At 30.9% G+C, this 16,004-nt stretch overlaps 3 protein-coding genes across 3 annotated transcripts; 1 reads left to right on the top strand and 2 right to left on the bottom strand.

Moving 5' to 3' along the window:
- The first annotated feature begins 4,141 nt into the window (after positions 1–4,141).
- On the top strand, positions 4,142–6,055 carry LOC127262367 (uncharacterized). Its single transcript, XM_051291018.1, has 2 exons — positions 4,142–4,346; positions 4,946–6,055. The coding sequence occupies exons 1-2, from the start codon at positions 4,142–4,144 to the stop codon at positions 5,824–5,826; spliced, it is 1,086 nt and encodes a 361-aa protein (XP_051146975.1). The 3' UTR covers positions 5,827–6,055.
- A 56-nt stretch (positions 6,056–6,111) lies between these two features.
- On the bottom strand, positions 6,112–8,993 carry LOC127262420 (prolycopene isomerase 1, chloroplastic). Its single transcript, XM_051291091.1, has 8 exons — positions 8,736–8,993; positions 8,135–8,358; positions 7,900–8,010; positions 7,744–7,797; positions 7,365–7,652; positions 7,092–7,283; positions 6,612–7,007; positions 6,112–6,535 (listed from the first exon to the last, which is right to left on the bottom strand). Exons 1-8 carry the CDS (start codon positions 8,872–8,874, stop codon positions 6,221–6,223), a joined length of 1,719 nt encoding a protein of 572 aa, XP_051147048.1. The 5' UTR covers positions 8,875–8,993; the 3' UTR covers positions 6,112–6,220.
- A 3,430-nt stretch (positions 8,994–12,423) lies between these two features.
- Positions 12,424–14,511, bottom strand: LOC127262441 (uncharacterized). Its single transcript, XM_051291115.1, has 3 exons — positions 14,192–14,511; positions 13,356–13,625; positions 12,424–12,783 (listed from the first exon to the last, which is right to left on the bottom strand). The coding sequence occupies exons 1-2, from the start codon at positions 14,259–14,261 to the stop codon at positions 13,390–13,392; spliced, it is 306 nt and encodes a 101-aa protein (XP_051147072.1). The 5' UTR covers positions 14,262–14,511; the 3' UTR covers positions 12,424–12,783; positions 13,356–13,389.
- Between the last annotated feature and the right edge of the window lie 1,493 nt (positions 14,512–16,004).

Here is a 16,004-nt window from a genome sequence, read left to right on the forward strand (position 1 = left end):
TGTTTCCTTAAGAATTTCGATTAGGGTTTTCTGTTCGATCATTGAGCACTTTTTCTTTTTCAAATAAAAACTTACCGTTAGTTTTTCTTACAATTTAGATGTTAGATCGTTAATAAAACATCTCTTAATGAAATTAGTGTATGGTAATAATTACATGTTAGTTTCTTGCTGATTTTTTTTGAAAGCAGGAGTAAATATTCTAAAAGTATCAATTTTCTTTGAAAATATAGAGTAAAAATCTTAAAAAACTCTAATATTTAGGGCAACTCCAACTCACTCATAATGCAACCCACCCTCAAATTCCTCTCATTTTTGCAGCCTGATACAGTGTTACTCTAAAAGTTTGGGGAAATTTGGGGGGAGTAACACTGTACACTCCACTCCTTTTTTGGAGTGGAGTTTGTGTGGTGTTTTGTGGTGTATGTGTATTTTTGTTATTTTTTTTTTTTGAGTATATTATGTAATTTTATTTTTTTAGAAAATAATATGTAATTTTAATTTTTTGAAAAATAATGTATAATTTTATTTTTTGAAAAGTGATATAATTTTATTTTTAAAAATAATGTATAATTTTATTTTTTTAAAAGTGATATATAATTTTATCTTTCAAAAAGTGGTATATAATTATATAGTTTTTTAAAAATAATGTGTAATTATATGTATTTGGGTTATATTGTAAAAATAAATTAAAATTAGGGTGTAATTTATAAATATAAAAAATTATATAAAAGAGGAATATGTAGGGAATATATTTTTAGAGTAAAAAATTGAAGTTTATGATTGTAATAAAATTACATCAACTGCATTTTTAGTGTAACTATTGCAAAAATGAAGGAATAAGTTAGAGATAGTCCAATGTAGATAGCACTGTGTTTTTTAATATAAGAATTGTATGCTATTTGTTTGTTTTTTAAACTGGTGCTATATAGAAGTACATTTGGGGTTTTACAATAGTAAGTGTTGTGCTCTATAGAATATATATATATATATATTGTGCTCCTAAGTATATTTAGTGCTATTTGAATTTTGAATTGGTTCTATTATAACAATTGAATGTCTGAAATAGATACATATTTGTTTTGTAAAATAGTTTGAAAGGGGTTCAGTTACTATATTTTCAATGTATTGTGCCTTTTCTACACGACCAATCACCATCGGTGACATGTATTTTTAAAACAAAAAAATAAAATAAAATAAAATGAAAAATTTTAAACAAAAAAATTAATAAAATAAAAATTTTAAATACAGATGGCACAACAATATATTGAGAGTAGGGTAACCTGGACCAGTTTGAAATGATTTATATATTTTCATTTTCGTCTGTCCATCTTATTCTTATTCTGCCAACTTTTTTGAAAATAAATTATATATTTTAAAACATATTAATTTTTTTTTTTATTTTAATTAGACCAATTAGTTATCTTAATCTAAAAGTATTTTTATTATACGATAATTATTTTTACTAATACATTCTTAATTATTTCGTTATTATACTCCTCATAAATTCTCGTATTTACAGTAAATGAGATACGATAGTCGGAACGGAGATAGTACTATTTAGTATATATATACGATTTTTATATTTAGTGTTTAAAATTGTTTTTAAAATGATTTGTTTGAAAGAAAATATTTATGTGAAAAATATCTGATAATAATAATAATAATAATAATGATATAAATTAATTTAAATAATGAATAAGAATGATATCTTTCGATATAGAAATCATACATTACCTTCCTTTATAAAAAAAAATCTCAAGAAACTTTTGAGAATGAATTTTAATGTTATATGTATTTTTTTTTTCTTACAATTTTTTATAAAAACAAAAGTATCTATATTTTATGTGACAAATGTAGTAATAATTATATTTATTATTTTTTTAAAAAATATAATAATTAAAAATTAAAATTAAACTAATTTAATGAATAAAAGACTAAAATTATCATTTAAAAAATAAAGAATTTCAAATAGACACATTAGTTAAAAAAAAAGAAAAAAAGTATTTTACCCAATAAAAACCAAACAAAGTATTTATTTGTTTATAAATACTAATATTGCATTCTATATATGGATCAAATCAATCAAATCCCGAAAAGATTAGTTTATTTCTAAAATTAACTAAACAAAACTACTCGGTCGGTCTTCCGGAATTAGCCGACTTACTTTTGGGTACGTAATTTAAAAAAATTGTGTTATATAATTAATTAATTTGATTAGTTGATGTAATAAAATATTATTTTAAATATTTTTATTTGATAAAATACTATCTCCGTTCACTTTGAAAGTTTACATTTACCTTATGTGTCATTGTATTAACGTTAAAAATATCATTATGTATGTATAAATTTTTATACAAATGTCATTATATTTGTATTATAAGACACTAATAGAAGTATTTTTGTTATTTTTACTTAATTTGTTGTATGTTTTGATATAATAATTAATATTCAAATATCAACACGCAAAAAAAAGTAAACGTAAAGCTTTAAAGTGGAAGAATTAATTTAAAAGTTAAAATATCTTTTATATTTATTTTTAAATATTAATTTTTTTTTATTTACTGAAATTATTCAAATAATAATAATAATTGTATCTATTGTAAATTAATACATGCAATTAGATTTAAAAAATTAATTATTTGAATGTTAATAATACAATAAAAAATATAATAATAAAAATTTTATATGAACATTGCATAAATTTTTTCGAATTTTCTTGTCGTTAAAAATAGTTCGTTGTGACATATCAAATTTAATACCAAAATTTTTTGTATGATATTTTACCGTATCAATATCGTACATATGTTTTGGTATATCAAATTTATGGATAAAAAAATACCGAATTACGAAAATAACATGTTTACTCATAAAAAAAACTACCAAAAAAATTTCACATTTTTAGTATGATATGACTTTTTTTTGTATGGTAATGATATATAGTTAAATATTTTCAGTATATATAGAAAATATATTTATTTCTTTTGGTAAGTTTATATATACCAAATATTTGATACAATAACGATATTTTTTTTAATAAACTAAAAAAATTGACACGGTACACAATATAATTCAATATTTTTGGTATACTGTCCCGAATCATCTTAAACTGAATTGCATATATAGAGTATTAGAATATAATGATTAACGTCAAAATAGCAAAATTAAAAATCAAATCAGTACATGAACAAAGAAAATAAAAATGCTAATTGAATATATTGATATTTTTTATTTAAAATAAAAAATAATGCAAAAAAATATTTATATATGTAAACGGAAAGTTTTACTGATTTTTGTATTATAAATTGTTATTTGAATGTGATAGTTTATACATAAAAAAATAAATATAATTTTATTTTAAATATTAAAATTAAACAATAAAAATTGAATATATAAAAAAAAAATTCAATTACGCATACATGACTTTCAAGATCGTGTTTGTTTGTTGGCTTGTTTTTAAGTATTTTTTTTTTGTAAAAAAAAATATTCTGAACATATTAAATTAAATATATATATTTTTATTTTGTATATTATATTTAAAAAAAATTAAATTCAAATCTGTTTGTATGTATGCAAAAATACCAATTATGATGTTTTTTTTTTATTATTTTTATAATTTTTATAAATTGCAAATTGGTCCTACAAGGATCAATCTGTAATTTTTTATATTTTAATTATATATATTTATATTTTTTAATATAAAAAATTATTTAAAATAATATATAAAATAGAATATTTAGAGAATATTTATTTTGAAGCTGAAAATAAAGTTATGAATTAAAGTTAACAATTTATAATTGAATAAATGGAGTTGTAAAATGAGCTAATTGCAATATATATTCTTGAAATCTATATTAGTAAAATATGCATAGTAACTAATCAATGCTCTTATAACGTAATCTACGAATTAATATTTTGTTAACCCGTACGTCTCCTTGACTGTATAAATTAATTTTATTTAATTACCTATTATTATAATTATTTGCAAAAAATATTTATTTATTTATAGGGAAATATATTTACTAAAATATAAGGTAGGGTATAAATAGCGAGGCAAGGTTGTATGTATATACCGGTGGTCTCGGAAACTGCCTCTTCGTTCGCCATTGCTTCGCTTTCTCTCCCTGCGTTCCATCCTTGAACGATGTCTACCGATGGCGCCATCGTCGCGACTCGTGCCGTCTCGTGCCCCTCGGCGCCCAATTCCGCCTCCACTTCTCCTCATCAGCGTGCCAAATTCCTCTGCAGTTACGGCGGGAAGATCCTTCCCCGCCCCTCCGACGGCCAGCTCAAGTATGTCGGCGGCGAAACGCGCGTCGTCTCCGTGCCTCGAGACATTACTTATCAAGGCATGTCGGTTTTTTGTTTTAATTTTAAATTTTTTAGGGTACATTGTATATATATATATATATATACATATATTGCGTTGGGTTTCTGGAAATTTCTAGATTGTACCGTTTCGCGTGATGTTTGTTGGTTTTTAGGTCTCCTGGTTTTGATTCTGCAACGCGAGGGGAAATAATTTTGTTTAGGCGTAGGTATATTGTTCGATTATGTAAATATCTGCTTGAATATTGCAAGTTTGAGAGCAATTTTCGTTGAAATTGTGGTGCTGGTGTGTTAAGTCTCTAATGGAGACAGGAATTTAGGAATTCAGGCTTGAAATCCTCCTTCAATCTATTATCTAGGAAATGAATAGTTTGGTATTTGATGTTCTGTTGTAACATAGCACCACACCGTTTGGTTTTTCTCACATGTCAAGTTTTTGACAATGAAAACGTTAGATTAGGATTTGGGAAGAAGAAGACCTAATTTGGCTTTGGTAAATTGTGCAGAACTGTCTGCAATATTCTTTGGATAGGTAGGTCTTTTAGGAGTATAATCTTGGCTGGAACATGATGCGTTCCATGAATTTTACCATTGATGTTTCCTAATTTTCTCTTAACAGAATTCATCAACAAGCTAACTTCCATGGTTAATGGAGAAATGGTACTCAAGTACCAGGTAATGTCCGAGGACTTGGACGCCTTAGTGTCCGTAAAATCCGACGAGGATCTTTGCCACATGCTTGAAGAAATCAACCGCTACGACAGCGCAGGAGGCCCCCGACTGCGAGCCTTCCTCTTCCCTCTGAAACCGGTCGTGATGGAAAGCAACAGCCTGTCTACAACAGTCGAGCCCCAGCAACGCTACATCGATTCCATCAACGGCATAATCCACCACATCCCAAGCCATATCACGAAGCCGCACCCTACACTCAGCTCCGTGCAATGCAGCTCTTTGGCGTCGTCTGCCTGCACATCCCCCAGGTCACCGGACAGCTACAATTCAGAGGCAACAAATGGCGAGTTATTGCCCCCAACTGCCCACAACAGAAATGGAAGAACGGGAATGCAGAGGGTCCGGAGTTCGCCTAGCATATCTAGTCTCGGCGCCCAGTCGCAGCAACACGGCAGCATCCACCCTGCTCAATCTCCCTACCACCATCACTACAGGCAGGGGCAGAACTTCGCCAGCTACCAAATGCCGATGCCCAAACCCCCCATCGACGCCCATAAGAGCATTGCGCCGGATAGGCTTTTTCCCATCAGATCAGTCGGGAGAGCTGAAGGACTAAAATACCAAGTCGACCCTGTCCCTCCTCATCACTACTACGCTTTCAGGCAGAGCCGCGGGAACGGGGTGTACACTAAATGCACGCCGTATGATGATTTTACAGAGAGGAGGAGACCTAGAAGCCTTGCCGGGAGCCCTAATTTGAGCCCCCGGTATGGGCAGAGTGGAATGAAGGCTTGGGATAGCATGAGCATGCCGGGAAGGGAGATGTAAGCGACTCGGGGAAGAACAACCGTTAAAGGATCGATTCTATGTACAGACTGATGAATCGGGCTGGGAAGGCTGCATGCTCTATCTACTGTCTTGTCTAGTTCGTGTTAAAGTAAGGTTACTTGGTGTTCTAGATATCTTTTTTTTCTTACATTAAACTCTATAGACTTTTGAAACACACTTTACTCAGATCTATCATATGCTCTGAAGATCAAATGCTGTTTTTGATCTGATCTGTTCTGCTGTAGTTGTGTCAAGGGTTGTTATATGTAAACTCTCCTTGTGATATTTTGGTTATATATGTGTTATTACTCGGAGATTTAAAGATAATATCAAAACAAGAACTATAATTGAATTTTCGTAATTTAAAACTTACTTGATCCTTGACGGAGATCGATTATATCCCCACAGCGTCGAGCAGCTCTGAGTGCTGCGCCACCGGGACGAGCGAATTCGCTACAATGGCGCCGCTGGCAGCAACTGCCGGAACTCCGATGCCGGGAAATGTCGAGTCCCCACAGCAGAACAGCTGCGGGATCGGTGTTGTGTGTCCCGGGAAGGAACGTTCGCCGGCCTTTACAGCAGGGCCATAAGTGCCTCTGTTTCGTCTCAAGAACCGGCGATGCGTTAAGGGACTTCCGACCAATTTCACGTCGCATTTTCCACGATCAAATCCCGGGCCGAGCGTGCGTTCCACAGCCTCCCACATTATCTAACAACAATTGAATCCATCGCCGGGATTAATTACAATCAATCACGACTGCAGTTTGAAGTCGACGCAGTTTTACCTCGCTCCTCTGGGCTTTGAGTTCTTTGTACTCGTTGCTTCTCCGATCAAGCCCTTCCCATAGCTCGAATGGCTCGGTCCCCGGCGTGTAGGCATGTAGCACGTGCTTGCCCGGCGGGGCGAGATCCGGGCTCAGCACGGTGGGAACAGATATGAGGACAACGTTCTGATCTGCGTCGACTCCTCGATCCCAATCGTTAACGACAATGTGATGGATCCCCAACCCTTCTGGCGCAAGCTCCGCGTCGAATCCGAGATGCAGGTGCATAAACGAGTCGCATTGCGGGGTTGTCTCAATGCTTTCCCGGTAGGATTTTGGAATCGCTTCGACAGGCAGCAAACTCAACGTATCCCACATCGACGCATTGCTTACAACAGCCTTTCTAGCGCGAAGAAACTACGATGCATGAAGGCGCAGCTGTTACCATAATCATTTCGAAAGACAGAAGCTCGAGAGATGACGACAGAGTTATGAACTCACCTGACCGTCGCGTAGCTTCACTCCCACGGCTCGTCCACCTTCGACAACTATCTTATCCACGTGACTCCTAAGGGAAAGTCGACCATTGAACTTGTTAAGTCCTCGGACAAGAGCATCAACGATTGCGCCACTTCCATGGAGCGGATACTCCAAACAACACCCCGGTTTGTACCATTCCGAAAACATGTATATCTACTAAACAAAATCGAGCATCATCACTGTATGCAAAAGAGGATCTCAATAGCTCCATAGCAAGAAGTAGAAATTGTTTACCATCTCTGCGGACAGGACGCCGTTTGATTTCACTCCAGCGAGTAAAAAGGAGAGAAGATCCACCCAATTTCGCACGAAGGGATCTTTCAATTCCAATGAGTCGAGTATCTCTGAGAAGGGCCTGAGAAGCTTCATGGCACCTAGTGCACCTCGAGGCCCCATTTGTGCGAAGGATTTTAACAGAGAGGGAGCGTAACGAGCGCCAGCAGTGGAAAGAACGCCCAAGTCGCCTCGAATGGACAGAGGAGGAAGCGCCATTGCAGCAGCAGACAATGGAAGTATTGCATCCTATGGCAAAAAAGAAGACAAAGCTAGTAGACATGAAACAAAATAATAAAATCTCTGGAACAAAATTTCCGCAACAAAATTTGATGCTCACAAGAAGCTTCCTCCATTCTTGCACGGCATTCGCACCAGCGTAGGTCTGTAGATCCTGCGAAGCAATACAGAAGCCTTATCGTCTCGATAAATTCGATACAAATACACACACACACACACATATATATATACTCATCGCCGATGAATTAAAGTTAACCTTGAAGAACTCCGTAGGGCCAATGCGAGACAAAAATTCGCCCTCCGGTATGTACACCATCCACGAATCGTAAGTGGCGCAGGGCAGCGACTCGCCTAATGCATCGAGAACCTTGAAATTATCCAAAATCGGTGAGAAAAATCATCGAACCAAGATGAAATCAAACAGATGAAACATCGCATTATATATAGATAGATAGATAGATAGATATGTGTGTGTGTCTCTGTGTGTGTACTTGTGCTAGAGGATTGGCCTGAGGTCCTCTCGATTGGAGGCCGGAGAAGAGAGACGGTCCAGAATCGAACTTGTAGCCTTTGATGTCGAAGCAATGGGCGGCGCCGCCGGGGAGATCGTGGCTTTCCAATACCAGAACATCTTGATTGTAGCGAGCTAGAAGTGCACCGCAGCAGAGACCACCAATGCCGCTGCCTATGACAATGACGTCAGCCTCAGGTTTGCCTGCGAATAACTAATTGCAGTTACAGTAATTGAATTGAAACGGTTTCGTTGACAATGGAAGGTTCTAGTAAATTAGGGTTTCTTCGAGTGCAAAATCGAGATTAGGCAAAGATATGTACCACTACCAGCGGATTATAGCTAAGCTTAATTATGCGTGTGAGATTCATCGGAATTCTAGCTACGTTCTACAACAACCAAACAATCGAAACCTGTTTGTGGATGAATATCAAATAGATTTGCAGAAATTGAACTATTCAATTCGATTCGAGATGTTTTGGTAATTGATCAGCTTAACTCGACCGACGCACGCACGCAATCTCTCGAAGATATAAATAGCTTCGCCATAGATAGAGGTGTGGGTGAAGAGAGCGAAGGACCTGAGAATTGATGAGTGAGAGATGGTGAACCACTGGAGGAGGAGGAGGTTGAGCCGTTGCTGGAAAGCCGCGCCGAAGGAGCTCTGAATTTGGACGTGGAAGTGGAGAAGGGGAGGAAGATGTGAGCTGCTGCCGCCATAGCCGACAGCTTGATTATGGACGAGGAGCATTCGCCGATGTTCCAGTGGTTATGTGTGTATAAATTATATATATATATATGGTTGGCTTAAGGGGGAAAGATATGAAGTTGAAGAAGAGGAAGAAGATGATGGTGACGTGGCTCAAAGAGCAACAACAGCTTTCATTTCTTTTCTTCTAAGAAAATATTTATTAGTTTTAAAATAGAATAAAAAAATTGATCAGTCCATTTCTTTATGGGTTTAATCAAATTAAAATAATTCAATAACTTTTTTCAAACAACTTTTTCCGAAGATTATCAAAATTTATATTACTTATATTTTATTATTTCACAAATTTTCAATATTCTAATATAAAACATTACTCTATTTATTTTTTATATATTTTATATAAAAAATTATATCTCAGAAAAATAGTTTATTTATAATGATAAAAAAAAAATAATACATTGTCAGAAAAATAAAAATAATATAAATTAAACAACTTTTTTTACTAAGGTTGAAAAATAATCTAAAGTTTGGCTTAGTACGTAAGTATTGGAACAAATCTTTAGGAAATATTGTCACGATTAGCAAAAATTTTAGAATAATATGGATGAAATAAAAAAGAACAACAATAGCCAATAGGGATATCAACCTGCTCCTAAGGATTAATCAATCTCTCTATTTTTAGAAGAATTTAACTTGCATATTATTTTCCACAACCCATTATGTTAGAATTTTGGGGAAAATTCTGAAATTGTATTATTACGAAAGTAGGAGTACAAAAATACATCTACTGGACTCGGACTCGGGGCTAAACTAAAATAATAAAGATACAAAATAAATATCTATATCTAACCCCCTCAAACTCAAGTAGGTCATGTAGAAATCAACTTGAGTTTGTCCAAGAACAATCGGAAGCGGATGAGAAGAAGAGACTTGGTGAAGATATATGTTATCTCATCTGCGGATGAGACCGAAACGAGATGGACAATATGTTGTCGAATGAAGTGACAGTCAAGCTCAATATGTTTGGTGCGTTCGTGAAAAATATCATTGTGAGTTATTTACGTAACACTCTGATTGTCGCAGTGAGGAGCTGTAGAAGATAACTAAGAAACACCAAATTCGGTGAGTAATGAAGTTATAAAATTTCTAGACATCAAAATTTCAAAAAATAAAATTAGAATTAAATTGATATTTAATATGTATACAAATTTTCAGGCTTATTATGGCTATAATTCAATGTATTGTGTATAAGCTAATAATAAACACAATATAAATCTTTGTAAAATATTACAAAATTTTTACTATAAAAAAATAAAATGAGAAGAAAATTGTTTATCTATATGTCAAACAAAAGTTTGTTATTGAATATCTTCATTAACGATGTGATCTGTTTAAAAAATTTTCATATCGATCATTGTAATTAAAATATAAATCTATATACAGTAGCTATGTTGGTATTCATGTTCATAATGTCCAAATTGAATAATAAGATGTGACTTTAAATAGAAGAAACAAAAATAAAAAAATTAATTATTAATGTCTTTATTTAACGCATAAATCTTAATAAAATGTAAGATACATTATGAGAGAAGCATACAAGTGTTATTTTTAATGAAAATGTACTTTATATATTATCAATAAAAATGAAGTTTATTAGCAGAAAAATTAAAAAATTAATCATTATTTTTAATAAAAATACAAATAAATTAATTTAAAAAATATAATACTCTTTTATTTTATTAATATATCATCAATTACTATTTCTCTGCAAAATCTGCCTATTTAAAAATGCTTAAGGTGACAAGATACGTTATAATCAGAAAAAAGAAATATAAAAATGCTATTTTTAATTGAAAATATTTATTATATTATTAATAAGAAGTGAAGTTTGTCAGATGAGACCGTTAGTTTCAATAAGAATAGAGATAAATTAATTTAGAAATATAATACTAGTGTTTAACTATATTAATATATTGGTAATTATTATTCTGCCTCAACAAAAACTATCCAATTGTATTTAGGGTTGTTCGGCAATTAGCTGATAGCTGATTCAATTAGTCGATTTAATTAGCTGGTTTGACTAGCTGATTCGATTAGTTGTTTGTATTAAAATATTTGATAAAATAACTATTTTATATTAGCTGTTTACACGTAAAATGACAATCAAAGATATTTCTATTTTATTTTTGTTTCTAATATATTCAATCATGTTCTTTTGAGTTTAGAATGTTTAAAATTTTGTCATTAGTTATTGAAAATTGTAAAAGTATTATAAAACTATTTATTTTTATTACAGTTAGATTTAAATAATAATATATTTTTATTAAAATATATAAATAGTTTTTTCTATTGAAAATGATGTAAAATATAAAATAATAAATTTTTCGTGTATATATTTATTATGTTAGTTATCGAGTAGTTTATTATATTTATAATTTTCAATAAATTCAATTTATTTAATTTATTTTTAGTATAAAATTTATATAATGTAATTTTAATATAAAAATAAATTATTAATATTTATATTTTCTATTTTACGTTGATTTTAATAAATTTATATATTTTATAATTAAAATAATTTTTATCTAAAAATTAATTATTTTAAATTTATAAAAGTAAAACTATAATATAATAAAATATTCTAATATAATTAATAAATAATCAAAATATATTTATTTGTGTAAAATGCATAATAACTTTTTAAGGGCGAATAAAAAGTTTTTTTAAAAAAAAATATTTTAAAACACCGGATAAGTTAGCTCTTCAAAAATTAGTTTTTTGGATCCAAAAGCTATTCCAAAAAGTTAATTTACCGAACACCTAAATTAACTTTTTGACTGATCAAACATCAATAAGCTAAAATTTTTCAAAAAACTATTTGCCAAACATCCCTTAGATTGTGTACGCCTGTACCCATAATATAAATAGATGTTATTGTATAAAAAATATATAGTTGATGTGATATTAAAAAAAATTAAAATTATATATAATAAACATCAGCATAGGTGACTTTAAAATATAATTAAAAGAACAATTTTAGTATAATATATATTTTTTTTATATAATAATTCTTACAATTTTTCTTAATTTATACTATTCAATATTATATTTACTTATAGATATACTATAATCATTACATATTTAATTTATTGAAAATTTTCTATCACCCTATTAACTAACTTATAGATATACTATAATCATTACATATTTAATTTATTGAAAATTTTCTATCACCCTATTAACTAACTTATATACTTGTCAAAATATTCATATTTTAAATCATAATCAACTTATATAAAAATATCTAGTGTTAATTTATATATTAATATAAATAAAATATTATATGTAATAATATGTGTATTGCCACCGCACCGTGCTACCCGCCAAAACGGTTCTTAGGAAATGTCGAATCACCGTCGCCTATTCATTAAGTTATTGATAACAAAATGTTCATTACATTATATCTAAATTCCTATTCAAACAAAAAAATAAAATAAAACTAAAAGTAACACCCACAATACCTAAAAAATAAATTATAGCAACAAATAAGCAAAATGGGATGAAGTGAGTAATATATATATATATATATCGACAGAACAAAAGAAGCACTATTCGTACACATTCTTAACCACTACTTTGCTAACATCTAATGTGCCAATGTAGAAAGAAACAAAGAAACCAATGTAATACACAAAATGAAATGAAATATTCACACACAAGTTTTGAATTAAGCACTTCCAAAATGGCTAGTTTCAACCAAAAACAAACTCAATATATCCATCCTAGTCTCGTCAAGAAAATACCTTGCTACAGCTATCCCGGGGGCACGGCGCGCGCGCATCATACAACCAACGATCAAAGAGTTTCTCCAAGGGCCTCTATTGCTACTTGTCTGACTAATGTATCCACTTTGCGCACACCTTCAAAAATGATCCACATGAGAACAAGATGCAAGTAAAATTCGATTTTCGGGTGCAATTTTAGCATTACATTTGAGGAAGAAGAGCAAGTGCAGACAAATTCGCTGTTTTTTGTTCAATTGTTTCTAAACAAAATTACAATGGCTTGGATTATTCTCCCTTGTGATTTAAAAACCGCGTTAAGCTCCTTCTTATTTTAGAAAAAACATAGAATCCTTTGCTTAAAGGATTTTGTACAATATTTTTGAAAATACAATAGAGTCTCGTACAGTTCTAGGAATTTTTTTTTTTCTAAAACAACACGAAGTGTCGTAAAGTTTTTAAATCATGAAATAGTATGATGCAGACTTTCTAAACTACGGTTACATGTAATTTTGCCTTGGTTCTATTACTATACGCTTTCGACAAGATGAGTTTCAGAGGTCAGAGCATATACAGAGAGCTGAATTATCAAGATTTCGAAGAAAATTATCAGTTGCAATAGATATCATATGCCAAAATAAAACATTTAACAAGACAAAAATTTCGGGTATTGAGATGCAGAGATGATGAAAGTAAGGCAGATATCTCACCTCAATAAGATCATAATTCAAAAGGAAGAAGTGCTCAATCACGTAGACCGAGCTCCAGCTCCAGCTCGTCATCCTCCTCGAACAACCTCAGCAATCGAGCATACTGTTCTTCGCGCTTCTTCTTTTGCCAGAATTTGAAAAGGAAAAACAATAGCACAGTAGCAGCCACGGCTGCAAGACATATAAGTAGCCTCTGGGATCCATTACTACTGCTGTGATCTTCAGTTTCTGTTCCACTTTTATGAGCTGATGATGAATCATCAGAATAGGCTGCACAGAACATTGTTATATGATTTGTTTCACAGGCGAAAAAAACAGCAAATTGATGAGGCAAGGGGTAAGGTCTCGAACAGATACTACCAATTGATTGTGAATGAAAGTTTCGTTTATTATGCAAACTACATTACAATTATATCTGTTAGAATTTTATGATGCTAAATCATCTAAGAATATCAATTCTGGCTTGGAATCATAAGAATATTGGAAAATTTTGCTGCTTAAACTCATATAAAGAGTGTTGCAATCATTTCTCACACTTGCTCATGCTTAATTTCGATCAATTATTCACAGCACTAAACAAATACACACATAGCCATTTGGATTCTCTCCTGAAACGCTTTAGAATACTTCAATTTTCGTTTTCTTCTCCTCGTTTCGTATCCAAGAAACCTAATGCTTCAATTACAGACACGATCCGATCCAATAACAACAGAAAGTTTCCTCAAAACTAGAATTCTAAAAAATGAATCAAGAACAATGATACTCTACGCATCTTAACTTGTTTCAATCAACACACGAATCAAATAGAGTTAGATAGATCTAAAGGAAAGTCGAACCTGAAACGAAAATCGAAAAGGCGGAACAACAGAAGGCGAAAAGGCGCAATGCAGAGATCTCTGCCCCCATTTCTTCTCCCCCGGAATTCTTCTGCTGGTTCTAAAATTTTCCAAAGTTGTCTTGCGCTGGAGAATGATTGGCGATCCTTGGGCTGCTTTCCATCCCCTCCTCCTCCTCCTTCCACCCGATCGATCGCTGGATATCAAAATTCAAAACCGTAATCCGAAATGCAAAGCCATGGAATCTTCAGAAGATTTTCATAATTGAGGATTGGACAACAATTCCATTGGTACACAACCCCCAGCTTTGGTGTCGGTTCGGAAGCTCTATTTATTTATTTATTTATTTTCAATAAAACAATTATTTTCATTCTTGCCTATGAATTTTTATGAAATTATGGATAAACAAACACTCGTATTTTTTTTAAGATTTTTTTTTCCCAATTAAATTGATATATTTTAAAACTACAAGAGAAATTATTTTACTAATATTTTGGTAAAGAATATACTCGCGTGATGTTTATGTCATTTAAGGCTTAGAAATTCTTTATTTATATATTTATTATAATATATTTTTATTTATATTATATATTTTCTACATAATAATATGTATATTAATATATTTTTTTAAAAAATACATTTTAAAAATAAATAATTTGATATAAATAAAAATATATAAAATTTTTATGGCAAAACTGCACTTAATTTTACAAAATTGAGTCAAATATCTCATATTTTTAAAATTGTGTCAGATTTCGTCAAAGATTTTATAAACTTTGCATCTAGTCCCTCGATTATTCTTATTTAACGGTGTTTTATCTACACAAATAAATTTCAAAATATCTATTTCTAAATAACTTAAATTACAAATATACATGTATTCTTTTTATATTTATCCCAAAAGGGTTTAAGGCAGAGTCTAATAAGTAAGTTCATTGTGTGTTTGTTTGAAGGTTTAGATTTTGAATTGGAATTTGAATAGTAAAATTTTTGAATTTGAATAATTGCATGATATGATATAATATAAATAGGTGTTGATGTGATATTTTGAATATAAATTTAATTTTTAGAGTAATATAAAAAATAAAAATTAAGTGTTTACTTTGACGTTTTTGGAAAAAATTTTTTGGATCAATAGTATAATTTTTGCAAAATCCTTCAAACAAACACAAGTAAACCAAAGGCGGAGTCTGACACAGGACTAGAGGAAGCACTCTCGTATGGTAAAAGGGGTGTTCATAGCTGAGCGAAGCACAGAGGGGAATATTACTTGGCAGCGAAGAGGCACCGAGTAAGAGAGACGGGTATGAAAATATGTCCTCGTAAAAATGAACATCTCTAGAAATGAAGACTTTATTTTCATCAAAATTTAACAATTTAAATCTTTTCTGACCAGGTGGATAACCCAAGAATAGAGGGCCCTGGCCCAGAGCCCATAAGGGGCCCTAATAATATATATATATACTCCTATATATTAATATATATATTATTATTATTATTATTATTATTATTTGTAGAATATATAAAATAAAATTTAAATAAAAAATTATTTTATAATTTTTTTTTAAATAAATAATTTTTACATTAATTTTTAAATTATTTATTTGTATGTTTTAGTGTATTTATTTAATGATATGATTTTATATTTTTTGTGAATTATGTAAAATTAAAAAGATATGATAGAGTAATATTTTTGTGTTCTTATTATTTTTATTTTTATATTTATATGTTTAAATTTGTATATTTTTTAGTAGTAGTTTTAAAAATTTGTGTATTATATAAACATTGAGTTTGTTTATTTAATCTAAACTTT

Source organism: Andrographis paniculata, unplaced genomic scaffold (genome assembly GCF_009805555.1).
Source record: "Andrographis paniculata isolate CXL003 unplaced genomic scaffold, ASM980555v1 Contig65END, whole genome shotgun sequence".
NCBI classification, from domain to species: Eukaryota; Viridiplantae; Streptophyta; class Magnoliopsida; order Lamiales; family Acanthaceae; genus Andrographis; species Andrographis paniculata.